At 35.2% G+C, this 26,757-nt stretch overlaps 4 protein-coding genes across 8 annotated transcripts; 2 read left to right on the top strand and 2 right to left on the bottom strand.

Moving 5' to 3' along the window:
* Positions 1-4,425: 4,425 nt before the first annotated feature.
* Dus2 (Dihydrouridine synthase 2) lies at positions 4,426-8,456 on the bottom strand. 3 transcript variants are annotated; one of them, XM_053769345.2, is made up of 6 exons: positions 8,313-8,456; positions 6,504-6,642; positions 5,957-6,289; positions 5,339-5,626; positions 5,092-5,251; positions 4,426-4,725 (listed from the first exon to the last, which is right to left on the bottom strand). In XM_053769345.2, exons 1-6 carry the CDS (start codon positions 8,320-8,322, stop codon positions 4,447-4,449), a joined length of 1,209 nt encoding a protein of 402 aa, XP_053625320.1. In that variant the 5' UTR covers positions 8,323-8,456; the 3' UTR covers positions 4,426-4,446. The 3 variants fall into 3 exon arrangements, with proteins under 3 accessions (XP_053625320.1, XP_053625329.1, XP_053625310.1); XM_053769354.2 differs by lacking the exon at positions 8,313-8,456 and adding an exon at positions 7,748-8,193 and having other exon boundaries at positions 5,957-6,043; XM_053769335.1 differs by lacking the exon at positions 8,313-8,456 and adding an exon at positions 7,748-8,189.
* Positions 8,457-9,485: 1,029 nt separating this feature from the next.
* Positions 9,486-9,956, top strand: LOC128683046 (uncharacterized). The gene has a single exon (XM_053768274.1). It carries the CDS (start codon positions 9,486-9,488, stop codon positions 9,954-9,956), a length of 471 nt encoding a protein of 156 aa, XP_053624249.1.
* Positions 9,957-14,944: 4,988 nt separating this feature from the next.
* On the top strand, positions 14,945-15,810 carry LOC128683586 (uncharacterized protein). Its single transcript, XM_053769368.1, has 3 exons — positions 14,945-15,019; positions 15,434-15,506; positions 15,699-15,810. Exons 1-3 carry the CDS (start codon positions 14,951-14,953, stop codon positions 15,734-15,736), a joined length of 180 nt encoding a protein of 59 aa, XP_053625343.1. The 5' UTR covers positions 14,945-14,950; the 3' UTR covers positions 15,737-15,810.
* Positions 15,811-16,619: 809 nt separating this feature from the next.
* Dp (DP transcription factor) lies at positions 16,620-25,715 on the bottom strand. Of its 3 annotated transcripts, none has more exons than XM_053769323.1 (11): positions 25,579-25,715; positions 24,748-24,869; positions 24,070-24,115; positions 23,400-23,497; positions 22,582-22,766; positions 22,147-22,315; positions 21,708-21,920; positions 20,567-20,715; positions 19,901-19,983; positions 19,271-19,354; positions 16,620-17,682 (listed from the first exon to the last, which is right to left on the bottom strand). In XM_053769323.1, exons 2-11 carry the CDS (start codon positions 24,856-24,858, stop codon positions 17,504-17,506), a joined length of 1,317 nt encoding a protein of 438 aa, XP_053625298.1. In that variant the 5' UTR covers positions 24,859-24,869; positions 25,579-25,715; the 3' UTR covers positions 16,620-17,503. The 3 variants fall into 3 exon arrangements, with proteins under 3 accessions (XP_053625298.1, XP_053625280.1, XP_053625289.1); XM_053769305.1 differs by having other exon boundaries at positions 25,209-25,605; XM_053769314.2 differs by having other exon boundaries at positions 25,354-25,602.
* Between the last annotated feature and the right edge of the window lie 1,042 nt (positions 25,716-26,757).

Below are 26,757 nucleotides of genomic sequence, written 5' to 3'. Positions count from 1 at the left end.
TTGATGACCACAACATTTCATTTTTTAACCCCCATAAATAGGGCATATTACGCAAAGCTCAACGCAGTTGCAAAATGATTCAAGTTCATTGTAAAACATAATACCTTTATTATAATTATTGAACACAATTGATATCGCTTTGCATTATTTGTGGGTTCGAAAATAATATACCACCACTTCTTCAACATAATCAATTAACCACTTCCACCCAAAAACTATTCAAATCAAAAATATAAGCACAAAAAACCGTCTATAGGGTTAACTTAACATACGACGACACATATTTGAGTTTTAGCTTTACGTTTAGCAGCTCTTTGTCGCCTTTGAGTAAACTTTTAGACTATGAAAGACGAAGACCAGTTTTAGACCATGAGAAAACTGAAGGGTGGTTAACTGGTCCTGAAAATAATACACCATTTTAGATTGCCTATGTTCTACATTATTTGGTCAAGTGTGGTAATAAACTGATATAAACTTGATTTTGACTGAAAATCTTACCTGTATAAAGTCCATCAATATACATATAATAAAACAGTAGAAAAAAATACTGTACATTGAATAAATTTACATAAAAATAAAATTAGGCGATAGAGTCACAGCAACAGAGTAAGAATTCGAAAAAAATCTGTCTGTCTGTATGTTTGTCTGTTGTACACGCTAATCTTCGGAACTACTGGACGGATTTGAATGAAACTTTTTTTGTTATATAGCTATCAAGACTGCGCAACATATAGGGTATAAATTATTTTGAAAACTGGAACACCATTAAGAACAATGATGGTACAGCTAAACTATAGAAAATATTGAAATGACGCCTTAACAAAAGTTATTCAGCCTGATGAGCATTTTCTGTTGAGATATAAAAATCGAAGATCTGGAACATCTGATGTAGACCCATGTTGGTGCAGCTAAACTATAAAGAATATAGAAATGACGAACAAAAATTGTTCAGTCTGATGAGCATTTTCTGTTGAGGTATAAAAATCGAAGATCTGGAACACCTGAAGAAGAGTCATAATAGTTCAGCTAAACTATAGAAAATATACTTTTTCATTTTGATTAGCATCTTCTGTATGTATAGGTATCGTTACATTTATCTGTACAATTAAATGACTCCTTACCAAAATATGTTCGGCCACGCGAACGAAGTCGCAGGATCAGCTAGTATTTTAATAAGTCTTCACGTGTGAAGTGTTCTTTATTTCTACCGTTTACTGGCTCGAAAATTTTACAGCGTGAGGCGGTTTCTCATAGTTTTATAATTTTTTTATCTTATGGAAAACGATTTTTCCCAATATTTCGGGACCCGAATATGCTTGTTGTATATTTTCACAAACGAATGCTTACTTAATGCAAGGATAAAGTACTCTAAAATAAACGTTTTCATCGACTTAGCAAAAGGCGGAAAAGCTTTGTATAACTAACATACATTGCTGTACTCTGGCGGGATAAATGCGCAGTCATATTTTTGTGGTACAGACACAAACCAGGTACAGACAATATTTTCACAAATTTTATGTCGTCATTTGTTTACATTCTGAAAATAGTGATGTGCTCAATCAAAACAAAGTAGGTATAAAATTTTACCCATCTGTTATTATAATGAATAAAAATAAAATACACTGTTATTTTATTTCCATCCTAAATGCCCTCATCGCAATAATCCAAGCGTAATGACCCGCTTGCATCTTCAGTGCCCAGGGTAAGCTTCATTTTTTTTTAAAGCACAGCATAAAAGCCATCTGCATCTGCAAACATACATATGCACTGCAACGTCGTATCGTGGCAGCCTCAACAGTACCCTAAACGCGTTATTATATTGAACCTTAAGGGCACTGATCGATCCAATTTCAATAATCACTCCAGAGACTTCGGGTGTACAGGCATGAGCAGTAATAAACAGTGTAATTTGGTACATAGTACTTAGCGAAAACTAGTTATGCCAGATATGGGACCTAGCCAGATTGACATTTTATCTCCGTAATCAAATTTCAACGAAATCCTTAGCGCGGTTTTCGAAAACGCGATCACAGATATATAAATTGTTCATTTAGTAGTATAAAATAGGGTAAAATAATTTAAAAACTTGGTCGGTAAAGAGAATGCCAGCCGCCCATAGTAACTTAGGCCCTCAGTGCACATTCATAGAAGTTTTACCATAATAACAAGTACTTCATTGAGTATTATAAGACAAAAGTAAGGTATTTAAAAAAGTTGGGGTTAATTTTTTACAAATAATTTTATTTTAAATAAAAACAAACATATTTTAGCAACATGAGTGCCTCAAACATTGAGAAACTATATGGCGCCAGGTCTCTGAAGTCTCAAATAAAGATTATTTATTTCTGAATGATATTTTAATCCGAATCGATATAGGAGTATCGAGAAATGAGAAATAATAACTATTTTTACGCTGCCAAATTGAGCATCTTCGTCGTTAATACGATCAACGATTATGTATGACAATAACAGTGACAGTTTACAAGTTTTTAAAGTGTTGCCATTTCATTAACTTACAGAATCGATTTTGAAGATTTTAAAATCAATGATTAGTTTTTACACACTAATTAGTTAATAACACAAAAACTTGTGTTATACATATTTAATTATTTACGTTATACATAGGTATTTGTACAAATAATCTACTTTTCAAAATTGTATTACCATGTTAATCTGGAACTTCAGGCATGTTCATGTGTCCTTACCGTAGGTATACCTCCAAACTGAATTTCATTTGACTCGTATCACCATTGCGATCAAAGAATGCATGTTCGTTACGATTTTATACGGATACAGATACGTCGATCCATGGCCAGACGGTTTTTTCGTTCTGTTCAAAGGCGACGCTACGGTGGCGTATACGTACCTTTATTTCTCCCCGAATAGCAACGATTTTGTAAAATGCAATGCATTGTCAAATGACACTTCCCACAGAAATGAACACATGGTGTTTACAACAACGTTACGAAGGTAGGTACTGGCTATTTTAGGCTAGGTAGGTTCAGACCAGAGTTATTGGGACGCGACGTATCCAACACGGAGGTGCGGTGCGAACAAAATTATGTTTTATTTTCGACTATATGGATTATGAGATTAAACTTAGATTTAAAAAATCGATTTTAATCGTAATACCGAGTTCTACAGTTTAATAACTACTCCCAAAAAAAAGGCCGAATATTTTAGCATTTTCTCTATAAATGGATTTTTTGTTCACGCCTGGGCCGTAGGCCATTCCCCTTTTGTCCTATGCTTCTAAATAGGGCATATTACGCAAAGCTCAGCGCAGATGGCGCTACTGATACAACTACGGTACACAAACATTGCCAATGGAGGCAAAAAACGCCAATTTTCAATATTGTTGCAGATTTACGACCAAAAATACCTTTACGCAATCGTGGTGCGAGTTTAAAGGAAAAAGGAAGGATTTAGTGAATTATCTGATATCCTGAAAATATTAACACTATTTTAGGTTATGTTCTGCATTATTTGGTCAACTGTGGTCATAAACTGATATAAACTTGATTTTGACTGAAGATCTTACCCGTATGAAGTCCATATTTTAATAAGTCTTCACGTGTGAAGTGTTCAAGAGCTTCTTTTCGACCGTTTACTGCCTCGATAATTTTTAGCGTGAGGCGTATCCAATAGTTTTCGAAGCTTTTTCATTTTAAGGAAAACGATTTTTCCCAATATTTCGGCACTCGAATATGCTACATTGTTGTATATTTTCACAAACGAATGCTTACATAATGAAAGGATTAATAAAGTATTCTAAAATAAACGTTTTATTCAACATAGCAAAAGGCGGCAAAGCTTTTGTGTACCTAACATACAGTGCTGTACTCTGGCGGGATAAATGTGCAGTAATACTCCCTATTACATAGACTCGTTCTGTTATTGGGCTGAACCACATATATGTAATATAAGAAAATTTTTTCTTGCATCTGTCGGCTGGACAAACGTATTATGTCAACCAAAATGTTTGCTGGGCTGCCGTATAGCCGCAGCTGTGTCAATGTCATGTCAAGTATGTCTGTCAAAGTCACTGTCAAAGCAAATTAAATAATTTCTGTTCTATAAGGAAATAAAGTGAATAAATTAAAAATATGGAAAAACACACAATTCCCATTTTGCCTTCTACTCATTATATACTAGAAGATTTATCTGAACCAGATGTACTACAGATTGATGAACCAGAGCATGGGAGAACCACTTTATCAGCTGAAGAAGATTTGTTGCAAAAAGCTCATGTTTGCTACCAAATCTTTAAACAGTTGGAAGCTGACATACTAAACCAAAAAATATTAAACAACAAGTTGGAAGAACTTAACCACAAGTTGATAGAAAATATAGATAATATGAAAAAACAGACTTGATTTATTTAAGTACGTATGTATCTCAAAACTAGCAAAATAAAAACATATATTTATTACCAATGCATTTATTTTACTTAATAACACTACCCAAGATTATCAACTGTTCTTCTGTGACTAATCCTAATTTATACAGACATACCAATGCTGCACTTTGTTCTGCAAACTTTTTGTTTTTCTCCCAAAAAGTTGATGTATATCTTTTACCATCAAATGTTATTATTGTTCGAAATAATTTCTCAATTTGCTGTGTTTCATAAACTGGCAATTTCAGACCATTTTTACCAGCCCATGTGTGTAATTGTGTTTTAGGTAGATTTAAATCATTAAAATTTGCTCGAATAAAACATACCTGAAATTAAATTAATAAGTTAACATTTCTACTTTATAGCCATCATCATATCCACTTTCCTACTCTGTCTAGGGTCCAGACCAGATCAGGAATGTGAGCTTTCTCAATTTGCTTTAGTCAGCAAGTCTGATATGAACTAATGTCATCTGTGCAAATAATCACAACTAATCCCAACTAATATTATAAATGCCAAAGTAAGTTTGTTTATTTGTTTGTTACCTCTAAACACATTATCTACTGGACCCATTGTTATGAAATTTGGTACATGGGTAGAAAATAACCTGGAATAGGGTTACCATAGGGTAATTCACATGTGAATATGAAATAAAACTATCTCCTCATGGCTTAATTAATAGTGTTTCTAACCTTCATCTGTGAGACATCATCAAGATCCATATCCACTGATTTGAGTTTTTTCTGGGGTGGTTCTAAGTTGCTAGGGGAAACTTGCCATCTTCCTTGTATGCCCATCTTATGATAATGAGATTGTTTCTGTTTGCAGTATTCTCTTAGATCCCAGATAGAACTGGAAAATAAAAAAATTTTTTAATAAATTAGATAAACAAACAAAAACAAAAGTATTGTTTTAACCAGAATGCAATTAGATACTAACCATATTTGCTCCAAAGTTTGACAGTCTAAAAATTGACGACCTCTTGGTGTTTCTTGCAAATCTCTTAGAATATTTTGAACACAATACTTTGTGTTTGATGGAGAATTGTCATAGTCAACAGATAGTTTAAGATACTCTCTAATAACATCATCCATAGGAAGTAATCCTTCTTTTCTAAATATAGAACAATTCCATTCTGCAGCTCGTGCAATCATGACACTCGAACATCCTGTTACTGTTTTGAATTTGTTGATATCACTGAACTTCTCAATCTCTTTGGAACCACCACTGTAATGTTAATAATCTCCATAACTACATGACATGGCTAAAACTTTTACATTTGAAGTACAAAGTTAAAAACTAGTGATTTCTTCTAAATTTCTAGCAAGCCAACATAATAAACCTACTCTTGTGTACACATGAGTACCACATATATTTTAGATATTTCTTTATATCTCTTAACTAATCAATTAATTTAATTTTTTCATTTGACATTACAATCAAAGTAATTCCCAGATTACTGACCAAAACTTACATCTGACTTTAGGGAGTTCTTTATATGTCACATCATATTAATGATAGATACACGAAAAATACTGTATTTTTAGTAAAACTTACTTAGCAATCACAGGAACTGATATTCTTTCTGCAACATACAATATAATGTCAGGATGTACCGCATGTTGTGGTCTCTCCTCTTGTGTTCTGCCATGAATAGCAATTGCACTTATTCCTGAACTCACTAGCACATTGACTAATTTTAAAGTATCTTCTGCTGTGTCAAATATTCTTATTTTACAAGTTATAGGTATAGAAAGATTATTTACTAAAGTTTTCAGAATATTACATGCTTTGTCAGGCTGTGCCATAAGGGCAACTCCCATTCCACCCTTGACAGAAAATTCTTTAGGACATCCCATATTAATATCAATAGCAGCAACATCATTTTCACTGAAACCAAGCATAGTCCATGAAAAACATTATATCAATCAACATACATGATGGCTGATGGAGCTTTGATCCCATCATAGCATACCCTCCACATCATATTGTATTATCTTCTGTTTCCTGCAGGCGCACTCTTAGCAAAAAGTACCCCTGATACATTTGTATATTGATTTATGTACACTACATTTGTCTAGAAATATGTTGAATATGTACTCACACTAATTTACCAACTTTAAGAGCTCTTACAGCATCACATGTTCCCAGTTGCAGGACCACTTTGTTTTTCTCCTCAGCACATGTTCTGAAGACTATAGTACCATCTGTTTGGTCTACATAATCTACAGTATTAAGTATATCTGAAAATAAAATCAACTTTATTAGGTTTATTTAAATGACTATTTTATTTTATAAAAAATGCCTGCCATTTTGTAAACCTACCAGACATGTGTTATGGGATACTAACTCAATGATACTATATTTTATAACAAATACATATATAGATAAACATCCAAGACCCAGGCCAATAAGAAAAAGATCATTTTCCATCATGACCCGACCGTGGGTACTGTAAAAACTGTTTACATCTTCGGACTCGTAAGAAAAACCGAGTATTGTGTTTGTAAGTCGTTTATTCGACCATGATTCTTGTACATACAGCATTTCAAAGTAAATGTTGATGTCACATATAAAAAAATTGTAATAAATAACAGGCAACAAAACACTGTAAGGGCAATAAAAGGCTGTAACCAAGTAGGAAACATTTACATTGCAGTAAAGAATAACATGACAGATTTTATACCATTTTTATACAAAGTTTTGGGATGAAAAAATATTTATGAAAATATGTACTTGTATTTGTGATTTGTGTGGTTTCCGCCCTGGAATAGGTCCACTCTATATTCTAACGTAGATGTATGATACAATTTGACAAAACTACCCATATTATTGGCTGATAGGAAACAATAGCATTCCCAAAGAGACTTGACGTCAGACAGAGAGCCAGTTGTAAACACAAGTGAATCTTCAATATTTGAAAAGATCACATGTCATTATATTGCAGGAACCTGTTATAACAGGGAAACATACCGTGGCTGACAGAGCACCACTACTTTATTGGGTATGAATAAATAAATTTCATTGTTTAGACTAGCCCCTCTACTCAAAAGATGAGATAATGGGAAAATCTGTCCACCTGGAGGAAATAGGCAACTAGAGCCTTTCCACACAAATATTAAAATATTAATTATATTATACTGACAAATATTCCAGAAGAAATATAAACTATATATATACTATTATTATAAAGAGTATGAACTCGGAAACTACCAAACCAATTTCAAAAACTGTATTACCATTAGAAAGTTTTATCTCAAAATTACCACGGGAGCAAAGCCCCGGGCAACATCTAGTATTACACATTCCACTAGTAACCTTAACACAATTGCTTACAATAATACTTGCCATTGCTTATGCGCTTGGAGCGTAAAAACTTCCAATCAATCAATTCTTCTGTATAAACTATATCAGCACCATACCTTAAAGCTAGTAACCGCATAGGTAATGTTCCTATTCTTACCATAGGTGCAAGTATCACTTTATTTGTATAATCAAGCATGTTTTTATTGAATTTTATTTAGAGATTTTGCACAGAATACCGCCATTTTTATCGAATAAATGAATGATTATTATTTACACACGCAAATTAGTTACAATTACAAGCTTTGCTTATGTAATACTATTTTTTTTTACCAATAATTTTGTTTATCATTAAAAGGTTATACACCTATTAATATTATTTTTTTAAGGTTAGGTTGTTTGTTGTATTGTGTAGGTGTATTGTATCAGTGTTGTTCATCACCAGAATAACCACAGAGTACATTTTTATAGCACAACCCAATGGGTTTATCCATAAGGCAAAGGGATCTAAGCCCATACAGCCATTGACAACAAACCTCATACAAATAACATAGACACAGCAGGTATTATGATGTGTCTATGTTATTTGTAATTAAGTAAGAATACCTACCGTATACCATGGTAAGAAAAAACTCTGGTAAAATGTAATGTTCTTAGGTAGTACCTAGGTATATATCTGTCACAAATATAACCCCACATTTCCACTCAGCCGTTGCCACTTCTCCTGCCGCTGCCGGAAATATTTCCCTTAATACTTCTGCGGCAATAACGACGCAAGTGAGTATTTACACTCAGCCTTCATATTCTTATTATCTCTCTCTTCTTTATTTATCAACTTGCAAATTTTACAAATTAACAGATCAATAAACGAATTGCTGTAGTCAGGTAACAAAACGTAGCGTGGCACGTTCTGATTTTGATCAAGAATGTAAAATAAACGCTCGTGCTCGCGGCTCGCGCTGCCCGTCCTTTGACTTACGCGTGAAAAACTAGAACCACCACACCACCGAGTACCTACCGACCAACCATACTAGTGTTGCCGCTCGATAGTCAGTCAACTATCAATTCATAGCGTTTTATTGACTGTCGATAGTATGAGGACAAGCAATAGCATCGATAGCCGGGTTTGGTGCAATATAAAAGAGCAATACTACCGATCTATATTGCAAAACAATACTATTCATCTATTGATAAATATAAAGCCCGCCTAGTGGTCAAAGGTTTTAAGCAAAAGAGAGGACAGGACTACGACCTAGTCCTGTAGCTCGCTTAGCAACAATTAGATCATTGCTAAGTGTTAGCGCCCAAGAGAATTTGCATCTTGTTCAATTTGATGTGTGTACTGCCTTTTTGAACGGGAAACTTCAGGAGAAAATTTATGTACAACAACTAGACGGATATAACGACGGAACTTCAAATGTGTGGAAGCTAAACCGAAGCTTGTATGGTTTAAAGCAGGCTCCAAGATGTTAGAACTCATGTTTCGAAGAGATTTTGTTAGAAATGGGTTTCAAACAGTGTGAAGCTGATTGTTGCCTGTATACAAAAGCACATAATGGTGGAAAGTTGCTCTTAACATTATATGTGATGGACTTGTAGCTGCCACTAATAAGGATTTAGCCGAAGTTTTTCTACGTGATTTGAATAGTAGACTGAAAATAACTACAAAGCCCGCGTCTTATTATTTGGGTTTACAAATCAACAGAGAACAAGATGGCTCCATCCTAATAACACAAGAATCTTATGCAAATAAGATATTGAACGAAAAAAAGAACGTTTAGGGATGTCAGACTGTAATCCTGTTACTACTCCCATAGAAAGGGACCCATATTTTGGGAAAGCTGACATAAAGACAATTGAAAATGTTCCATATCGAGAAGCCGTAGGCGCACTAGCATATCTCATGGTTGGAACACGTCCAGATATAGCTTATGCTGTGGGTGTTGTATCTCGCAAATTAGAATCTCCTTCCAAGGAAGACTGGCTGAGAGTAAAGAGGATCTTGCGCTACATAAAAGGCACTCGCTGCTATTTAATAAAGTACAAAGCTGGACATTTGCCTGGTGTACTTGAAGGTTTTAGCGACGCAGATCATGGAGGAGACCATGACACCGGACGCTCGACAACGGGAGTAACTTGTCGATACTCAGGTGGAGTTATTTCTTGGATAAGTCAGCGTCAAGCATCAGTAGCGATATCGACTACAGAAGCAGAACTAGTAGCTGCAAGCGAAGGTGCGAGGGAACTCGTTTGACTAAGCAAAGTTCTAGGTGAATTGACTACTCTTGTAAAGTCACCTACGTTGCATGTAGATAACGAAGCAGCAGTTCGCCTTGCCCACAACCCGGAGTTCCACAAGCGAACTAAACATATTAGAATTCGACATTTCTATGTTCGAGAGCTAGTTACTGAGGGAGCTATTTATGTTGAAAGAATCGGCACGGATCAACAAATTGCTGATATACTAACGAAAGCGTTAGCTAAGCAGACTTTCTTGAAACTGTGTCGCGATCTTGGTATTGTCTACTGATTTAGGGGGGAAAGTGTTAAAGAAGGCTTAATGCTCTAAAAATATAAATCAGAGATAATCTCGTTGCTATGACGATTGTTATAAAAACACAACCGTCACTCTCCTTAAAAATCTTTCCTATGAATATTGTCTAAATTAAAACTCTGTCTTATTCTTCCTTTGTTGATTATTTTCTTTCTTCCGTAGTTCTAAACTACGCTCTGCTACCATATTTAATATTTAATACTTGTGCAGCATTGTGAACGTCTTATTGTTTTCACAATTCCATGACAATAAAGCAAGGTTCTATATTTATTTATAACCAAGTAAGGCAGTGAAATATTATTTAAATAAAAATGGCAAACTCCAAGACAACCGATCAACAAGGTAGTGCAATAAAAGGAAAAGATGCGTTTACACCATCCGATATTCACCGAGTGGGGGTACGATTACCACCATTCTGGGCAAATAGAAGGAAACTTCGTACTGACCGGCATCAAGGATGATGAAACAAAATATGTTATGCAGCTGAAGTGAAGGATATAAACCGCCATCGAAAGGCTAAAATATAAGAAATTGAAGTCGGAGTTAATTAGGAGACTATCAGCATCGAAGGATAAACAGGTTAAGCAGCTCCTTATGCATGAGGAGTTAGGCGATCGTCGACCTTCACAGTTCCTTCGCCATCTCCAACACCTGGCAGGGCTTAACGTTCCTGAGGATTTTTTACGGACAAACTGGACCAGCCACCTGCCTGCTAACCTGCAGACGGTAATAGGATCCCAGCCCGACTCAACCCTTCAGGCTTTAGCCGGTCTAGCAGACAAAGTTCACGAACTCGTACCTTCAGCGCCGCAGGTAGCAGCAGCCAGCGCATCTCCGGATCCAACAATTACCAAGTTGACAAATCAGAACTGACTCGCAAAGTTGACGCTCTCTCGCCAAAGGATAGGAGGAATCATCGTCGATCAAATTCAAGGTCACGTAGTAGTTCCAATAGCCAGAGTGGTCGTCGGTCGCAGTCAAATTATAGAAGATATCCTGTTTCCTTCTATCACTTTAAATATGGTAAAGAAGCTAGAATGTGCCAACAATCGTGCGACTACAAACCGGAAAACTTCACGAGGCGGTCGTTGTCGCGACAAATGACTGCCCTATTTCATACAGTCGCTTGTTAGTCACCGATCGGAGGACTAGAATGCAGTTTCATGTACCCTAAGAAGATTAGCGCCGGACGAACTGAGAATCGCCAAACAGGAATTTGAAGCCATGCTGAAGAACGGAACTGCCCGACCATCGGAGAGTCCCTGGGCGTCGCCGCTGCACCTAACTCCTAAAAAGGGCAACGGATGGCGACCATGCGGTGACTACAGGATGCTCAATGCGCACACAATTCCTGATTGGTACCCCATAAGGTACGTACAAGATTTTACTCATCACGAATCTGGTAGTACAATGTTTAGCACTATTGGCTTAGTACAGTTAAGCCTAAAATGAGATACCGGTAAACCCGGAGGATATCCCCACAACAGCGATCACCACGCCCTTTGGAATGTTCGAGTTTATGTTTATGACATTCGGTCTCAGAAATGCTGCACAGACATTCCAAAGATTCGTTGACGAGATGACCAGAGGCCTGGATTTCTGTTTTTGTTATTTAGACGATTTTTTAATCTGCTTACGTGACGAGGCGAGCCATATGGAACACCTACGACAAATATTCACCAGACGCCAATCTACGCCAAATTACGGACCCCAAGCCAATTTGTTTCGCGTTCCAGGCCCGTAAAGAGAATTGTGCGCCGCGCCAATTCATCACTGATATAAACATATCAGGGAAAGATAATGTGGTAGCGGATTGCTTGTCCAGGATAACTAAAGTTACATGGCCCATAGACCTGACAGCATTAGCGAAGTCTCAATCGTCAGATACTGAACTGCAGAACTTGTTGAAAAACACAGAAACAGCGCTTCGACTTAAACAGGTGAAGTTAGATTAATAAATAAATAAAGACCTTTCGTCACTGAACCATTTAGAAGACAAGTGTTCGAAAGTATACACTCATTCAGTCACCCTGGTGCAAAGACTTCTGCAAACCTAGTTGCTCATCGTTTCGCCTGGCCAGGAATAAGAAAAGATTGCAGGAAATGGACGAAAACATGTCATGCTTGTCAATCGTCAAAGACTACCCGACATGCTTCATCACGTCTCAAATCATTCAACCTTCCCAAAGCTCGGTTCCAAAATATACATATTGACCTTATAGGGCCTCTCCCCATTTCAGATGGATGTCGTTATTGCCTGACAGCAGTGGATAGGTTTACAAGATTGCCTGAAGCTTTTCCAATAACAGATATCACAGCAGAAACTGTTGGAAAAACTCTGCTACAAGGTTGGATCTCACGCTTCGGAAGCCCCACGGAGATCGTTACCGATCGTGGCAAGCAATTTGAATCTTCGCTATTTAGGTACCTGTCTGACATAGCTGGATTTAAACACAAAAGAACAACGGCATATCACCCCGCGTGCAATGGCATGGTAGAGAGGATGCATCGTCAACTAAAAGCCGCGATTACCTGTCATGGCTCAGCAAACTGGACCGAAACACTACCCTTGGTGTTACTTGGCATGAGAAGTGTCATTAAGGAAGACTTGCAAGCGTCACCCGCTGAACTTTATGGCGAGACCCTAAAACTTCCTGGAGAATTCTTCAACCCTGGTTCAGTCACATCAACGGACTTGACCGACTTCATTGTACGACTTCGTAACATTATAAGCAATATTCGACCAGTTCCAGAAACTCGACACTGTAACAAAAGCATATTCATCTTCAAGGACATGGAAATAGCAACTCACGCTTACCTTAGATGACAATGTGTAAAGTCTCCACTCCAGTCGGCGTATTCTGGCCCATACTAAATCCTTGAACGAAAAGACAAAACATATAAATTGCTAATACGAGGCAGAGAACAAACTGTATCAGTAGACAGGCTGAAACCAGCTTACGTGTCACTCGTCAGTAATAATCCAGTTGCGGAACCTAGCTCAACTGAAAATAGAAAAGAAAGAAACGCTGAGAAAACTGAAGGGAGGAAAGGAGGAAATGTAGAAAATGAAATACCTGAAAGAAAAAAAGAAATTATAGAAAATAAGACTGAAGTAGATAAAAACATTCAGATTAATAAGAAACGCACTCGTTTATAAAGAACAATAAAGCCTCCGGCCCGCTATCGTCCGTCCTAGGACGGCCTCGTTATGTGGCGTGCCCACATATAATATCTATACATATAAATACTTTATTTTTATATATCAACATATATACTTACTATTTATAATAATAACATTTACCTAGCAGTCCGACGAGTCGTGCCGCAGACCTGCAGTCGTGTCGTGATATGTAATGGACCTAGCACAGCATGCGCGCGAGAGGTCGAAATCTGTCCGCTTCCGCGCAAACGGCCGCTTTCACCGTCTCGTGTCACTCCGATGATGTCTGCTGCACCGTCCGCATGTTGCCTGCTTTGCCATCGACGTTATCACTGATGCATGCGCTATTTTACATCCTTACCGCCTAATAATTATATTGGATAATGTGTGAGGTGTTCATGTTGCTATTGTGGAAGAAGATTAAATTGTACTGTGGAACTCCACGAGTTTCATTTCATCAACTCGTCCGTGGGTTCTACAATGCCGTCTGCATAATAAAAAATATAATGAGTTGTCAATGTTCACATGACAGTGACAGTTAAGTGTCGGTCAGAAAAATTGGAATTGTGCGATGCGATTTGTTTTGTAAACTTGGTTGAAAAATTTTTCGGTATGTATTTAAGATACGTATATACCTATACCATACCGTTATTATTTTATACTAGCTAGGCCCCGGGGCTTCGCTTCCGTGGGAATTAATTTTGTGTGAAAGAGTAACAGACAATATATACACACATCCTCACAACTTCCTCATTCATAATATAGTAGGATTCAATATTAAGTACTGTTAGACAGTTTGCATAGCTTGTGGTTCCCACCTTAGAATAGGACTACTTCATATCCTTCCGTGTCTCATAATCCGTTCCACACACACCTTATTTCTCCCACTTTGTTTTTCCTGATGTTAAATATAATATAGGGATAAATATCCTAAACAGCTGACGCTGACACGCAACAATCGTTTTCTCAATGCACGAAATATCTTCTCGTGGATGTAGATGAAGCGGCTAATGGACACATAGCCTTGATAGCTGGTATAAAATAATAGTATTCCCAAGGACGTTTGACGTCGGGCATGTGGCCTTAAAACCATAAAACTTAGTTGACACAACTTTGTAAGAAGCCTAGCTTTGGGAAAATATACCATGAACACACTTAGATCAGATTAGAGAGACAGTATGTCATTTTATTTATTTCAAATTAGAATTTCCACTTGCTTTCATTCCTAAACTGCATAATATCCTAGTGTTTCTGTTTTTATAATGGTGTTATATATAATTGGAACAAATACATTATCATTGTGGGCTTTTGGCTATTTGATTTCTATTCAGATCTCATTTTATATTATAATCTGGTAGTATTAAGTGTTAGATGGTTCTTTTAAATATTTTTTAAAAGAACCATCTAACACTTTGTATGTTTCAATTACGTCAAGTATATTGTATTACAACAATTGATTAGCAAGGGGACAACTTTCAGTTAATTTAATGAACTTACATACTGTTACATACAGATTGCATTATCCTGAAGAATGAAGCCAACCATAGCTGCAGATGAGATGTTTCCAGAGGGTGTGGGACCTTACATGGATTTAGAAGAGGTAATATAAATTGGTACTAACATCAAATGACATTTAGAAACAGATACACCTAAGCATGAAGTTTGATAAATCTGCAATGTATGCTAAGTATTAAAGCTCTACCCATGATGCACCTTGAAACAATAGGAGAAGCCCTACTACTTCATATTCTATTATGTATTATGTACATCCCTCTTGGTTGCAACAACAAGATGTACAGCATGTAGTCTTTGTATAGATATTGATACATCTACTCTCACCATGAAAGGCTGTGCTGAAACAATTTTATTATATTTACATTATTATCTCTCTGGTTGAAACAGATACAGATTTTAACACTTGTGCAGTCAATGTATCATATATGAAACATCATTTGTATCATATCCCCAACCCAACCAGGAAATCATTATATTATTTATTTTTTTAATTTTTCAGGCAGGAGGACCATCAAATTTGTTAATGGATTTAGCAGCCAATGAAAAAGCTGTTCATGCAGACTTTTTTAATGGTAACAAGTTGTAAATTTTCATGAATAGAAAAATTCAATAGGTATCTATTAATCATTATGCCTTCTGACCCTTTATTATTTGAACAAAAGTCTGATAGAATGATAGACAATGATAGAATGGGCTTTATAAGGTAGATGGCGCTACTGAGCATAAAAAAAGGATATTTTTCTTTAATAATTGCTTGTTTTCAGATTTCGAAGATCTATTTGATGATGACGACTTGAAATAAAGGCAGATACAGGAGTTTATGTACTTACCATTAATGAAATATATCTAAATTATTACATTTTTCAAATTTCAAAATATTTTATTTTTATATTTCCAGTCTATTCCACTTTTAGAATTATCCAAAATGGTAAGTGGGAACATTCACATATATATGTTACCGCTAAACCCCGAAGTGCGGTTAGAACCAGGATCAGCCGTTATCATTTCGGCTAGACCTAGGTTTAACCATCTGCAACTGGCAGCACCTAGGTCTAACTATCCGAGACTGAAACGAATATAACCTGCACCTAAGCCCTTCTTATAAACAATGAAAATCACAAAAGCACAATGTTTGATCTTTTAAAAAATGTGTGTAGAAATGAAAATTGAAAATGTAGATAACAGTAGTCTGTTAGTAGTAGTGTTGCGACACAGCTCAACAATAGTCTGTATTCGCAATTTGAGTTTTTATTTATTATTCTCGCAGTACCGATGATTAAAAGCAATTATCCCTGGAATTACAGGTCCGTTAAAATATATTCAATGTATCATAGAATTTTAAGAGAGCTATTAGACGATTCCCCGATTAAAAGTTAAAATGAAAGAGACGCATTAATGTTGCGTGTTAAGTTTGTAAAATGGATATGAGTATACGATAACTGCGCTTTAACCGTTCGAGTCGACCAAAGCTGGTAAGTATATTAACAGCTTCAGTCTGGTCTAATATTTTTCTGTTGCTACAAACGGCACTTTATGTGAGCTGTTCACACAAATATAAATATATATATATATATATATTTTAAATCAGACTGGCTTAATTTTCGACTGATTTTTTTTAAAACTATTAGTTCTGAATAAATATAATAAAATATAATCCTAGAAGAATATATAGAAAATCCACACAATTTTCAATGATTTCAATTTAATTCTATAGGGCACTGAATATAATAATAAGACGAGGACAAGTGTGTGCAGTTGCTCATTTTACGTGTGAATATAGTACCACCTTGCAACAATATTATTATGCACTAAACTTATGTAATATGAACTGTCCAGCAGACTATCCAATCTGTTTACCGATGATATAACGACCAAATCAACCGTCTTATGACAATAATTAGCTTTCATATATGTAAGTACCTTTTTTCATAATAATTATTAATGATAAATAATTAGATCCCATGTAAACCATCCATACAAATGTTATACATGTCACGCAATCACGGATAAACCGCTGGGCCGATTTTGATTAGATAAATACCTACTCGATTATTGGATTTGTTAAAGACCCGAGGTAACAGCGAGAGAAGCTGCGGGCAACAACTAGTTATATAATAAATCTATGATGCTGACGGCAAGAGTATGACCAAAAGTTCCGAAGACCGATTTATCGCGTGATATTATTTTTATACACTGTGATCGGAATAAAATTTTAACAACTATGCACTGATGTAAAATGTCTTATGATTTTTGACAGTTAGATGTCGTTCCCAACTTAAGACTAAAATAACAGAAACGGGGCGTCAATAAGAAACTGCAAATTACTACAGACTGAGTCTGTCTTCTTATAGAAACAGATAACACAAAAACACTTGCTGCTATTCATTTGCTCGAATGGAGTAGCTAACTATAAGCTACTAATGAAAAAAACTACACATTAGAAATTTTGTACTGAAAGTCGTTGTATTTCCGAATTAGAGACTGCACACTTCCTCGAGTAACATATTGCATAGGCTTAGCTCATATTGTTAAAATTAACATCTAAGTAAATATACACGTGAAAGAGTCACTACACGTCGACATCGCTGCTGTCGTCGCTGTAGTCGTTGCCGTCGGGGTCGTCAGCCTCCTCCCCCTCCCCGTCCGCTTCACCCTCCGCCTCACCTTCCATTGTATCTTCCTCGTCCATATCTTCGAGATCTTCTTCGAGCATTGTTGATAATTTAGTGACTACTCCTCTACCCATTTCTGAAAAATAATACATGTGGTGTTGTAATAATGTAGAAATAAATTAATCTAAATAATAGCCTCCTTCTTAAAGTGTTTGTTATTCCTAACACTGGTGTCAGAATTTATTTAAGTCGCTTAAAGGCATCTAACAACTTTTACAACTACGAACTAAACTGATCTGCATCGCTAATTCGACTTCATTCACTCATTTCACATACAATTCCATACCATGATGTACATTGAGAACGTAAACTGGATCGCATATCTGTCAAAATTGGCGATTCAAAAAATGTTACTATTTCAGATTGATTTCCACGAAAGAAGTCACACAAACGTGGCGTTACTGTCGCTGAAAACAACGACGTGGTCTATCTGTTATTGATAGTTCCTAATTTTGCCACGGAAGCTCTTTTATGGTACGGTTTTTATGTTCCGAACTTTGTTTTTAGATATTATGACTGACAACATTTTTAGTCTAGACAATGTTGCATTTATTTTAATTTAAATAATGCATTTTATTGAGTTTTGTATTTACCTAATTTTAAGTAATAAACAAGTAGTACATATTGTTTGCCCAAAATGGTCAGAATTTGATATCGGAACGCAACTCTTGCCTTATCTCTTCCTTACATTTGGCTGCTGTCACTGGGGATTACGATTCAGAGACAATTTTTATTTTTTTAATTGATTTCATTCACTCCTTACAATTCAAGTGCTACTTTAATAACTTGGTAACAATTTACATGTGTTTATGTAACAATTTACATGTGTTTCTGCAAACATCTTTTATGTCTTGACAACCTCCATGGCCTAATGGACATCATGCTGTACTACTACACTGGAGGTCTCGGTTACTATGCCTAGTCAGGTCAAGATGGAAAATGATTGATTGACCTGGATTTTGATGTATATGTAGAATGTAGTATCGTTGAGTTAGTATCCCATAACACTAGTGTCGTACTTACTTTTGGGCTAACTCAATCTGTGTGATTTGTCTCTGTATATAAAAATCTAGTGGCAAATAGCCCCATACACACTCGTCATAATGAAGTTATACTGTCAACCAGTGTGCAGGTTTCCTCATGATGGTATCCTTCAATGGAACATGAATCAGATTGGTATACAACTGTGGCACTAGTAGGTTGAACCTAGGACTTTCTGATCACAGACAGACAATCTCAAACAAAGCACCACCACTGCTTCTAATAATAAATGGATGTTATTTAAACCCACAGCAAAAAATATACTTGTTAGCTCAGCAGTTTATAGTCAGCCAATAATTCTAAAATGGTTTACAATTTATATCACTTTGAAAAGCAGAATATTTTTTTGGGCAGCAACTTATCGTCAGCAAATACGAGTATATCTAAATTGGTCCATATTTACATCATTTTGAACAGTAAAATAATTATTTGTGCAGCAAACTTTGGTTAGCAACACTAGGGCTGGTGATTAGTTAGCTGCATCTCACTATGAATCGACTCTATAGTGAGGTATATACAGTCACACAAGTCTCCTCTTACGTTACGAGTGTTGTATTTGTTTTTCATTTCACAAATAAATGCTTTTATTTGGTAAAAGTTAACAAGACAGAAATCATACTCACGCTCAACATAATGCTCCAACGATTTGGGTACCATAGTTTTTGCTCTCTCAATATCTTCTTCCGAGCATTCTCCCTTATCTAAACCTGGAATATAATAAATAATATGTTGCATGTAGTTATTTTCATTGTTCTCAAAAGAGACTAGTTCAAAGAGCTGCGTCTTTGATACGGCGCGTTGGGATCGAACATACAACAGCCTCTAGAAATTGTTGAGCAACAGACTTTTCTATAATGTGAATTTAGTGATTAAAAGTACCTATTAGTCTTTTTATACCCAAATACCCATTGTGGCGTGTGATCCGCTCTTTAAGACCACTCCTCCGAATCCTCCCTGGATGTCAAGTTCAAGGTCAGATGATAGGCCACAAATACAGCCAGGAAAACGAGAAGATGAGAGAGGAGAGGGTATTTTTATACCGAATTTTCCACAGTTGTGGAGACTGTTTTCCCGTGGGAGAAAAATTAAATTTCGGGATAAAAGTTATAGCTTGTCATTTGATTTGTGAATTAGTTATCCCATGATAACAAAATGAAACTTTTGTCCGTAGCTTCGCCCGCGATAATCTCCCACATACCTAAGTAACTCTCAGTGAATCCTATAATTAGAACTAGAATTTCAATATTACATACCAAACAGTAGGCCCATTCGCTTCAAAATGTCTATGTCGTCATAGATTTGAAATTTCTTATTAAAGTTGAACATATATTCTGTCCTGAAAAAATAAAATAATAATGACATAGTAGAATATGCTTACATAGGATTTACTTGAGATTTGTGCTCCCATAAAAATAAAACTTTTTCACCTGTTTTGACTTAGTTTTAGGGCTTATATGTGAAAAAGCACACGAACTTGTAGAGTACACGCTGATACGCAAACTTATGCAGGTTAAAGTACGCGTAATTTTGAACACAAATGAAAAATAAACATTTCAATTAAACGAATGTCTTTTTGGTGGCACAGCAGTAAAACGGTTCGATTTGTAAGGAAAAAAGTAATTAAAATTACAAATGATAATATTTATCAATTAACACTATGTGTATACCCAAAGTGTAGAAATGTTAAATTGGCTGTAACTAAAACAGTTCCCGTTTTTAAAACCGCGTACAAAGTATGTGTCACCACCCCTTATGATCTTGTATATCACATCCAACTGATTCATTTAATCATTTTCTCAAATGATTAACCAGGCTCTTCAATAGACTAGGCTGTTCATTGATGGGCTAATTAAACTGGTTGGCTGCATCATTCATCATACAAGGTACAAATTTAATAAACTAAATAAGATCATACTTACTTATCATTAGAAATACTACAGTCAATCAAAGCTTTGTCACTTGTATTAACTACAATAAATGGGAGATGTATTGCTGAGGAAGGAGATGGTTTAACACCTTTGTTCTCAGCATCCTTATTTCTTTGAATTAAACTTTTAAATGATATATGCTGGAAAAAGAACAATGTATTATACATATTATACATTTATTATACAATTTTAAAATATATTATAGTTTTGCCTACCCGACCAAACCTAATTAGGTTTGGTCGGGTAACCTAATTATTTGGGTACTAGAGGACAAAATAAAAAAAATACATTCAGATAGCAAGATGTGATTTACTTTGACTAGCTTGATTTATTCGTGACTAGTTGATGCCCGCGACTTCGTTCGCGTGGCCGAACAATTTTTGGTAGAGTCAAAATTATTAAAGAAAACAGACAAATGTAACGATACCTGACGATACCTATACAGGTATCGTTACATTTGTCTGTACAATTATGCATCTTCTGTATGTATATACAGAAGATGCTTACCTTCTGTATGTATATACAGGAGATGCTTAACAGAAAATGCTCATCAGACTGAACAAATTTTGTTCGGGCGTCATTTCTATATTTCTTATACTTCAGCTGCACCATCATGGGTCTACATCAAGTGTTCCAGATCTTCGATTTTTATATCTCAAAAGAAAATGCTCATCAGGCTGAATAACTTTAAATAAGGCGTCATTTCAATATTTCTTATAGTTTAGCTGTACCATGATCGTTCTCCATCAGATGATCCAGTTTTCAAAATCATTTATACTCTATATATTGCCCAGGCTTAATAGCTATATAACAAAAAAGTTTCATTCAAATCCGTCCAGTAGTTCAGATGATTAGCGTGTACAAACAGACAAGATTTTTAAAAATTCTTGCTCTGTTGCTCTGACTCTATTGCCTAATTTTATTTTTATGTAAATTTATTCTATGTACAGAAATATTTTTTCTACTATATTATTATATGTATTCATAAATAATTGCAAAACACCCAACCTTACAATAACCTTTAAATTGAATGAAATTTATCAAAATGATGATGAGTATTGAATGATTAAAATTTGACATAATACTTTATTATTACTCAACACCAATTTATTATTACTCAAGTCTCAAGTACCTGCAAGATAAGTTCTTGTAACTGTTGTGTTTTCTTCTGTATCTGTTCTAGTTTATCCTGTTTTTCTTTTTCCAATGAAGTACATTCCTGTACAGAATTGGTTGGCAGACCAAGCCATCGAATCTCTTTTTTCTCCTTAGAAATTATGTTCATTGCCATTAGTACATTAAGTGCGTCATAAACTCTTCGCCTGATGTTTTTTTGGTCATATTGCTATCAAAATAATTATTCAAAATTATTATGTTGTGTTGTTTATTAAACTTATCACAAGAAAAAAAATCTTTTTTTCCAAAATAACTTAAATTTAGATTACAATTCTTTAGCTCTTCATTTTAATTACGTATGAAACACTCCTGCTTCCTACGTAATTAAATTAAGAGCTAGTTCTGTCTTGTAAGTAGGTAACTACACTAATGTTCAGCAGCAAGCAGCAACATACCTGACTGTCGGACGAGCCATGCATTCCAGCTGCAAATTCCAGCACCAATTCATCTGCAACCTCGTTGTATGAAGTAAAACCCTTGGTTCTAACTTTTTCACATACTTTCATAGAGAAGTGCCTCAAACCTTTCCCAACTTTGTCAGCATGCTTCCTCCTCTTTGTTGTGCTAGAATACGAAAAATTGTAGACGTTTTGCAGAATGACAGAAACTAAAAGATCTACTTTAATCTCTATAGTTACTGCACTAGAGACTTTATATTTTAATTGGAACAAAATAAAGCAATTGCTTGTGAAACTCTATATGGATTATGGTAATGTAGTATTTAAAAACAAGGTCCCAGAAATTAAGGTGTGTATCATATTTTGTTTTTTAAAACTTAGTAGATTATGTAAATTTTTAATAATTTACTACTCTGCAAACAATTGACTTACTACTCTGCAGGTGGTTCGTTATCAGAATCATGTCTCCGTCTGGTCGACATATTAGTAAGAATATTACTTATATCCCTCCTATATGTGGCACCAGTGTCTGCAGTTACAGTCTGTGATTTCGGAATTGAGACAAAGTCTGGTACTGTGTGAATATACTTTAATTCCGATAGATTTGGTTTTACGTCCTGAAACATTTCAGTTTACAATATGAAGAATCATCATCTGCCTCCATGTAGTGTAGACAGTCATATCTTTCGTTTTACTCATAAAGAAAGTGAAATGTGTATTCAATATATGTGCTAAGAAATAAGACAGAACACTAATATTATTTGTTCCACATTGTAGTTTCACATTGGCTATCTTGCTTCTTTATCTCTCTCATCGTAGCGTGTTCCAGGTTTCTTCCCCAGCCGTAGAGCGTCGGAGTGGACTGCTTTCCTACTTTTTCGTCTCCACTTCGCACGGTCGTCGGCAACTCTGTCTGACCATCACTAGACTAGGAGATAGGTAGGACCTGTTGTCTTTACTTTTTCTTTGTCTTTGCTATTAGGGATCATTCCAGAAGAATGTACCTACATATTATCACACCTGTTTTCCATGTGGAGGCAGACACCAGGGATTTCCACTTGCCGCTATCATGTGAAATCTCACTTGCTTCCTCTATACTCATCACTTTCTAAGAATAATGTACCCATTCATCCATTTAATGAAAATATGTTGAGTATTTGCGAAACAAACTTGGGGAGTTTAACAATGATCAATATTGCATCATTATCAAAATTAAGAAATATTAAAATTTTAACTCATATATTGCTTACTTGTTCAGTTTCTCCTGAAATTTCAATTTCAATCAATTCCTTCTTGGGTGTTATTTTTGAAAATTGTGACAAAGTATTAGTGGGCACCTGGACCAGTTCTGAAAACAAAAATATTGTACTATAAACTTTATTGTACACAAGCTTTGCACATCATTTCACTCGCATAAATGATGCAACCTCCTCTTTTTCTCATAATCCAATCCAAACTATGGTAGTTACTGTAAAAAATTATGTAAAGAATTCGCTAGAATACAGTATTTGTATACAGTACCACAGTGCAATTCAAGTTACTAGACATACTTGTATCAAAATTTGAAATTTTGCCTCAAAATGATCACCTTTTATAACCATTTGACATATATTCGATAAATGTAAAGTTAATGTGGCAATCATGTTTTATAAGTCAAGCTTGCAACCCTTCGGTATTATATTTATTGATGCTATATCTTGCCTTACTACTCTTTGGTCACTGTAAACAAAAATTAACAACAGCAAACAGCAATGCTTGTTAGATTGCAACTGTACATGAAGGGTTAGTAACAGCATTACTGCGGGGCAATATTTTGCTGGGCATAGGCCACTCCCAAAACATCACTTTGATTAATTACTATATTTTTTCAACATATCAGAAAAATAGTGAAATCAGACTGCATCAATTAAGTTTACTCACTTGAAGAACATTTAAGATCACTTAGCTTGATTGTCCGATAAACTGCCTGAAAATATTTGATAACATTTATTTACAATGTGTGAATAGGTTACAGTCATAAGCTGGTCTATGCAAATCATTTTTACATAAATTTATATCCTATTAAAGGAATATTGTAACCACTTTCCACTAGAGAGGCTGCATTCCTTAATTATTGTGAGTCATTATTTGAATACAAAATTTAAGTTTTATCTATCTATATGTCAATTATTATAACTCCATCAATATGAAACAAACTAAGACATATCTGGTGCAACCTAACATTTAACAATACTTGTTTTAATTTTTATGTGATAAGTAGGATGATATAGATTATTATTTTTTCATAATAGAATGTATTTTTGGAAATAGAAATATTTTTCAGAGAGCATTGATAATGAAATTGCTATAGAGGAAAAAATGTTTCATAAAAACATTTTTCTTTTTCTCATATGCTTTTATCTAAATTTGTATTTAGTGCATTGTAAAGTTTCCAAAAATCATTATTTACAATGTCTCTATATTATTTGTACTCAAAATAAATGCAAGTAAGAATTACATACTTACCCATACTGGTGGTAGTAGTAGTGGTTGGAAACAGCTTAGTACCTTGTCTTAACACTAGTCTCAAAATAGGAAAACTGCTAGTTTAGAGCTTACCTGTGCATTCCCTTTTGATGTTGTTGGTACTTTAATCAGTTTCACAGGGTTTCCTTTTAATTTTATTTGAGCAATAGGTTGATTACCAGTATTTTGAACTACTTTAACCATCTGAGGCTGTCCTAAAAGAAATAACAGTTATGTACTATATTATAATCTATGAGGATATTATTTTCAACTTTGGGTAGGGTGTTTTGCCAAAATAGTCACGAATAAAGTGCTCGAAACAAATGCACTCAAGGTAGGTATCGAGGTTATAATTACAGACGCGGAGTTGAGTGCCGGGACTACAGACAGAGATAACAGTGTGGCCGCCGAAATTATAATGGATGATTTGATGAATGTAGACTTAACCTTAACGAACCTGGTACTTGTTAATTTCTATTCTAACACCAAAAGTCTAGCCATTTATAAAGGGGCGAATAAAAATGAGATTCACGAAAGCTGGCATTGCTACTAACCATTGGCGTCATGAATTACAAAATTTACGGTACTATTTTTCTGGGACATTTTCTCTGCAGTCGCTGCTAATTACATCCATTTAGATTACTATTGAGAAATGAAGATTGCAATCTTTTGACGATCAAACTAAATAATATACTCAACTCCAATTATTTTATCATTTGGTCAAAATGGCGACATTATTTTTTTGGAAAACTTCACGGACAGACAATAAACCACTAAATACACAAGGATAAAACAAACACTTTCAAAAATAATTAAATATGTCACATTTTTTTGTAACCCAAATATAAATACAATATATAAAAATAGCCGAACAACAAGGAACAACGGAAAGACTCAGTCAAGCGGCGGGTTTATAAAATTTACCAGCTGATTGGATGACGCTGTTCACGTGGATCGGGATGGGAATTAATTTCCGGAAAAGGCGCGAAACCTCGGGTACCAGAAGCTACAAAACTTCTTGCTACGGCTGTACTGTCAAAGTGACGTCCAATACGGCACGATGACCAAAGAAAAATATGGACTGGAAATACCTACAAAAAAAATCTAAAGAAACAGCAATCGTCGACAAAGTTCCTCTTGGGACTTATTAGAAGGATAGGTACAATTTACCCCCCTAGATTTTAAATTATTTTACCCTATTGTATACTATTAAACAAACAATTTATATAATTGTGTTCGCGTTTTCGAAAACGGTGCTAAAGATTTCATTGAAATTTGTAATATTAGGTACGGAGATAAAATGTCAATCTGGCTATCTTCAATAATCTTCTATAAATGCTTGGTGAAAACTAATTATGCCAGACATGGGACCTATCCCATGTCTGGCATAATTAGTTTTCGCCAAGCACTATGTACCAAATTACTGTTCATACCTATACACCCGAAGTTTGTGTCCTGCTTGTTCCATTTATTACTTTCTTTATGTACTCTGTGAAGCTTACCCTGGGCACTGAAGACTAGTGTCTCAAGATTCAACTGGGACATTACGCTCGGATTATTGCGATGAGGGTATTTAGGATGAAAATAAAACAACAGTTTATTATATATATTTTTATTGATTATAATAACAGATGGGTAAAATTTTATACTTTATTTTGAATGAGCACATCACTATTTAAGAATATAAACAAATGATGACATGAACCACAATAATATGACCAAATATTAACACTTATAAATAAATTTATGTTTTTGTTTAGTTTTACTTTTGAATTGGAATTATTTCAATCGCTTTTTAAAGAAAACAACTTATTAACCTATGAAGCGTCAGTCGAGGTCAATTTTTGTTTTGGCTTGCACCAAACATCACTATAGAACACTTAGGCATATTGCTGTAGGTATTTCTCACACTACCACGTAATTTCAAGTAGATTTTCGCGTAATTATGTCACAAATCTCAATTTTCTCTTAAGAAACACAGCAAAACTACCACGAAAACTTTTGACAGGTGTTACCATAAATAAGCAAAGCGAAAAACGCGAGAACAAAAGAGAACATTTATTGAATCTACACTCGCGTGTTCCTCAGTAGCGAGCAACGCGC

This window comes from Plodia interpunctella, chromosome 1, assembly GCF_027563975.2.
Source record: "Plodia interpunctella isolate USDA-ARS_2022_Savannah chromosome 1, ilPloInte3.2, whole genome shotgun sequence".
Taxonomy (NCBI): Eukaryota; Metazoa; Arthropoda; class Insecta; order Lepidoptera; family Pyralidae; genus Plodia; species Plodia interpunctella.
This window is presented reverse-complemented; position numbering and strand designations above follow the sequence as displayed.

What these genes read in the sequence shown, in the direction of transcription:
- Dus2 (XM_053769335.1), bottom strand. Translation starts at nt 7,901, where the DNA reads ATGCTTGATTATACAAATAAAGTGATACTTGCACCTATGGTAAGAATA. An exon ending in CTTAAAGTTGGTAAATTAGT is followed by an intron (nt 6,290 to 6,503) that starts GTGAGTACATAT and finishes GCTTGGTTTCAG; the next exon opens with TGAAAATGATGTTGCTGCTA. An exon ending in ATGATGTCTCACAGATGAAG is followed by an intron (nt 4,726 to 5,091) that starts GTTAGAAACACT and finishes ATTTAATTTCAG; the next exon opens with GTATGTTTTATTCGAGCAAA.
- LOC128683046 (XM_053768274.1), top strand. Translation starts at nt 9,486, where the DNA reads ATGTCAGACTGTAATCCTGTTACTACTCCCATAGAAAGGGACCCATAT.
- LOC128683586 (XM_053769368.1), top strand. Translation starts at nt 14,951, where the DNA reads ATGAAGCCAACCATAGCTGCAGATGAGATGTTTCCAGAGGGTGTGGGA. An exon ending in CTTACATGGATTTAGAAGAG is followed by an intron (nt 15,020 to 15,433) that starts GTAATATAAATT and finishes TTAATTTTTCAG; the next exon opens with GCAGGAGGACCATCAAATTT. An exon ending in TCATGCAGACTTTTTTAATG is followed by an intron (nt 15,507 to 15,698) that starts GTAACAAGTTGT and finishes GCTTGTTTTCAG; the next exon opens with ATTTCGAAGATCTATTTGAT.
- Dp (XM_053769305.1), bottom strand. Translation starts at nt 25,257, where the DNA reads ATGTCCCAGAAAAATAGTACCGTAAATTTTGTAATTCATGACGCCAAT. An exon ending in AACGAACCACCTGCAGAGTA is followed by an intron (nt 22,316 to 22,581) that starts GTAAGTCAATTG and finishes TTCGTATTCTAG; the next exon opens with CACAACAAAGAGGAGGAAGC. An exon ending in TACAAGAACTTATCTTGCAG is followed by an intron (nt 20,716 to 21,707) that starts GTACTTGAGACT and finishes TTCTTTTTCCAG; the next exon opens with CATATATCATTTAAAAGTTT.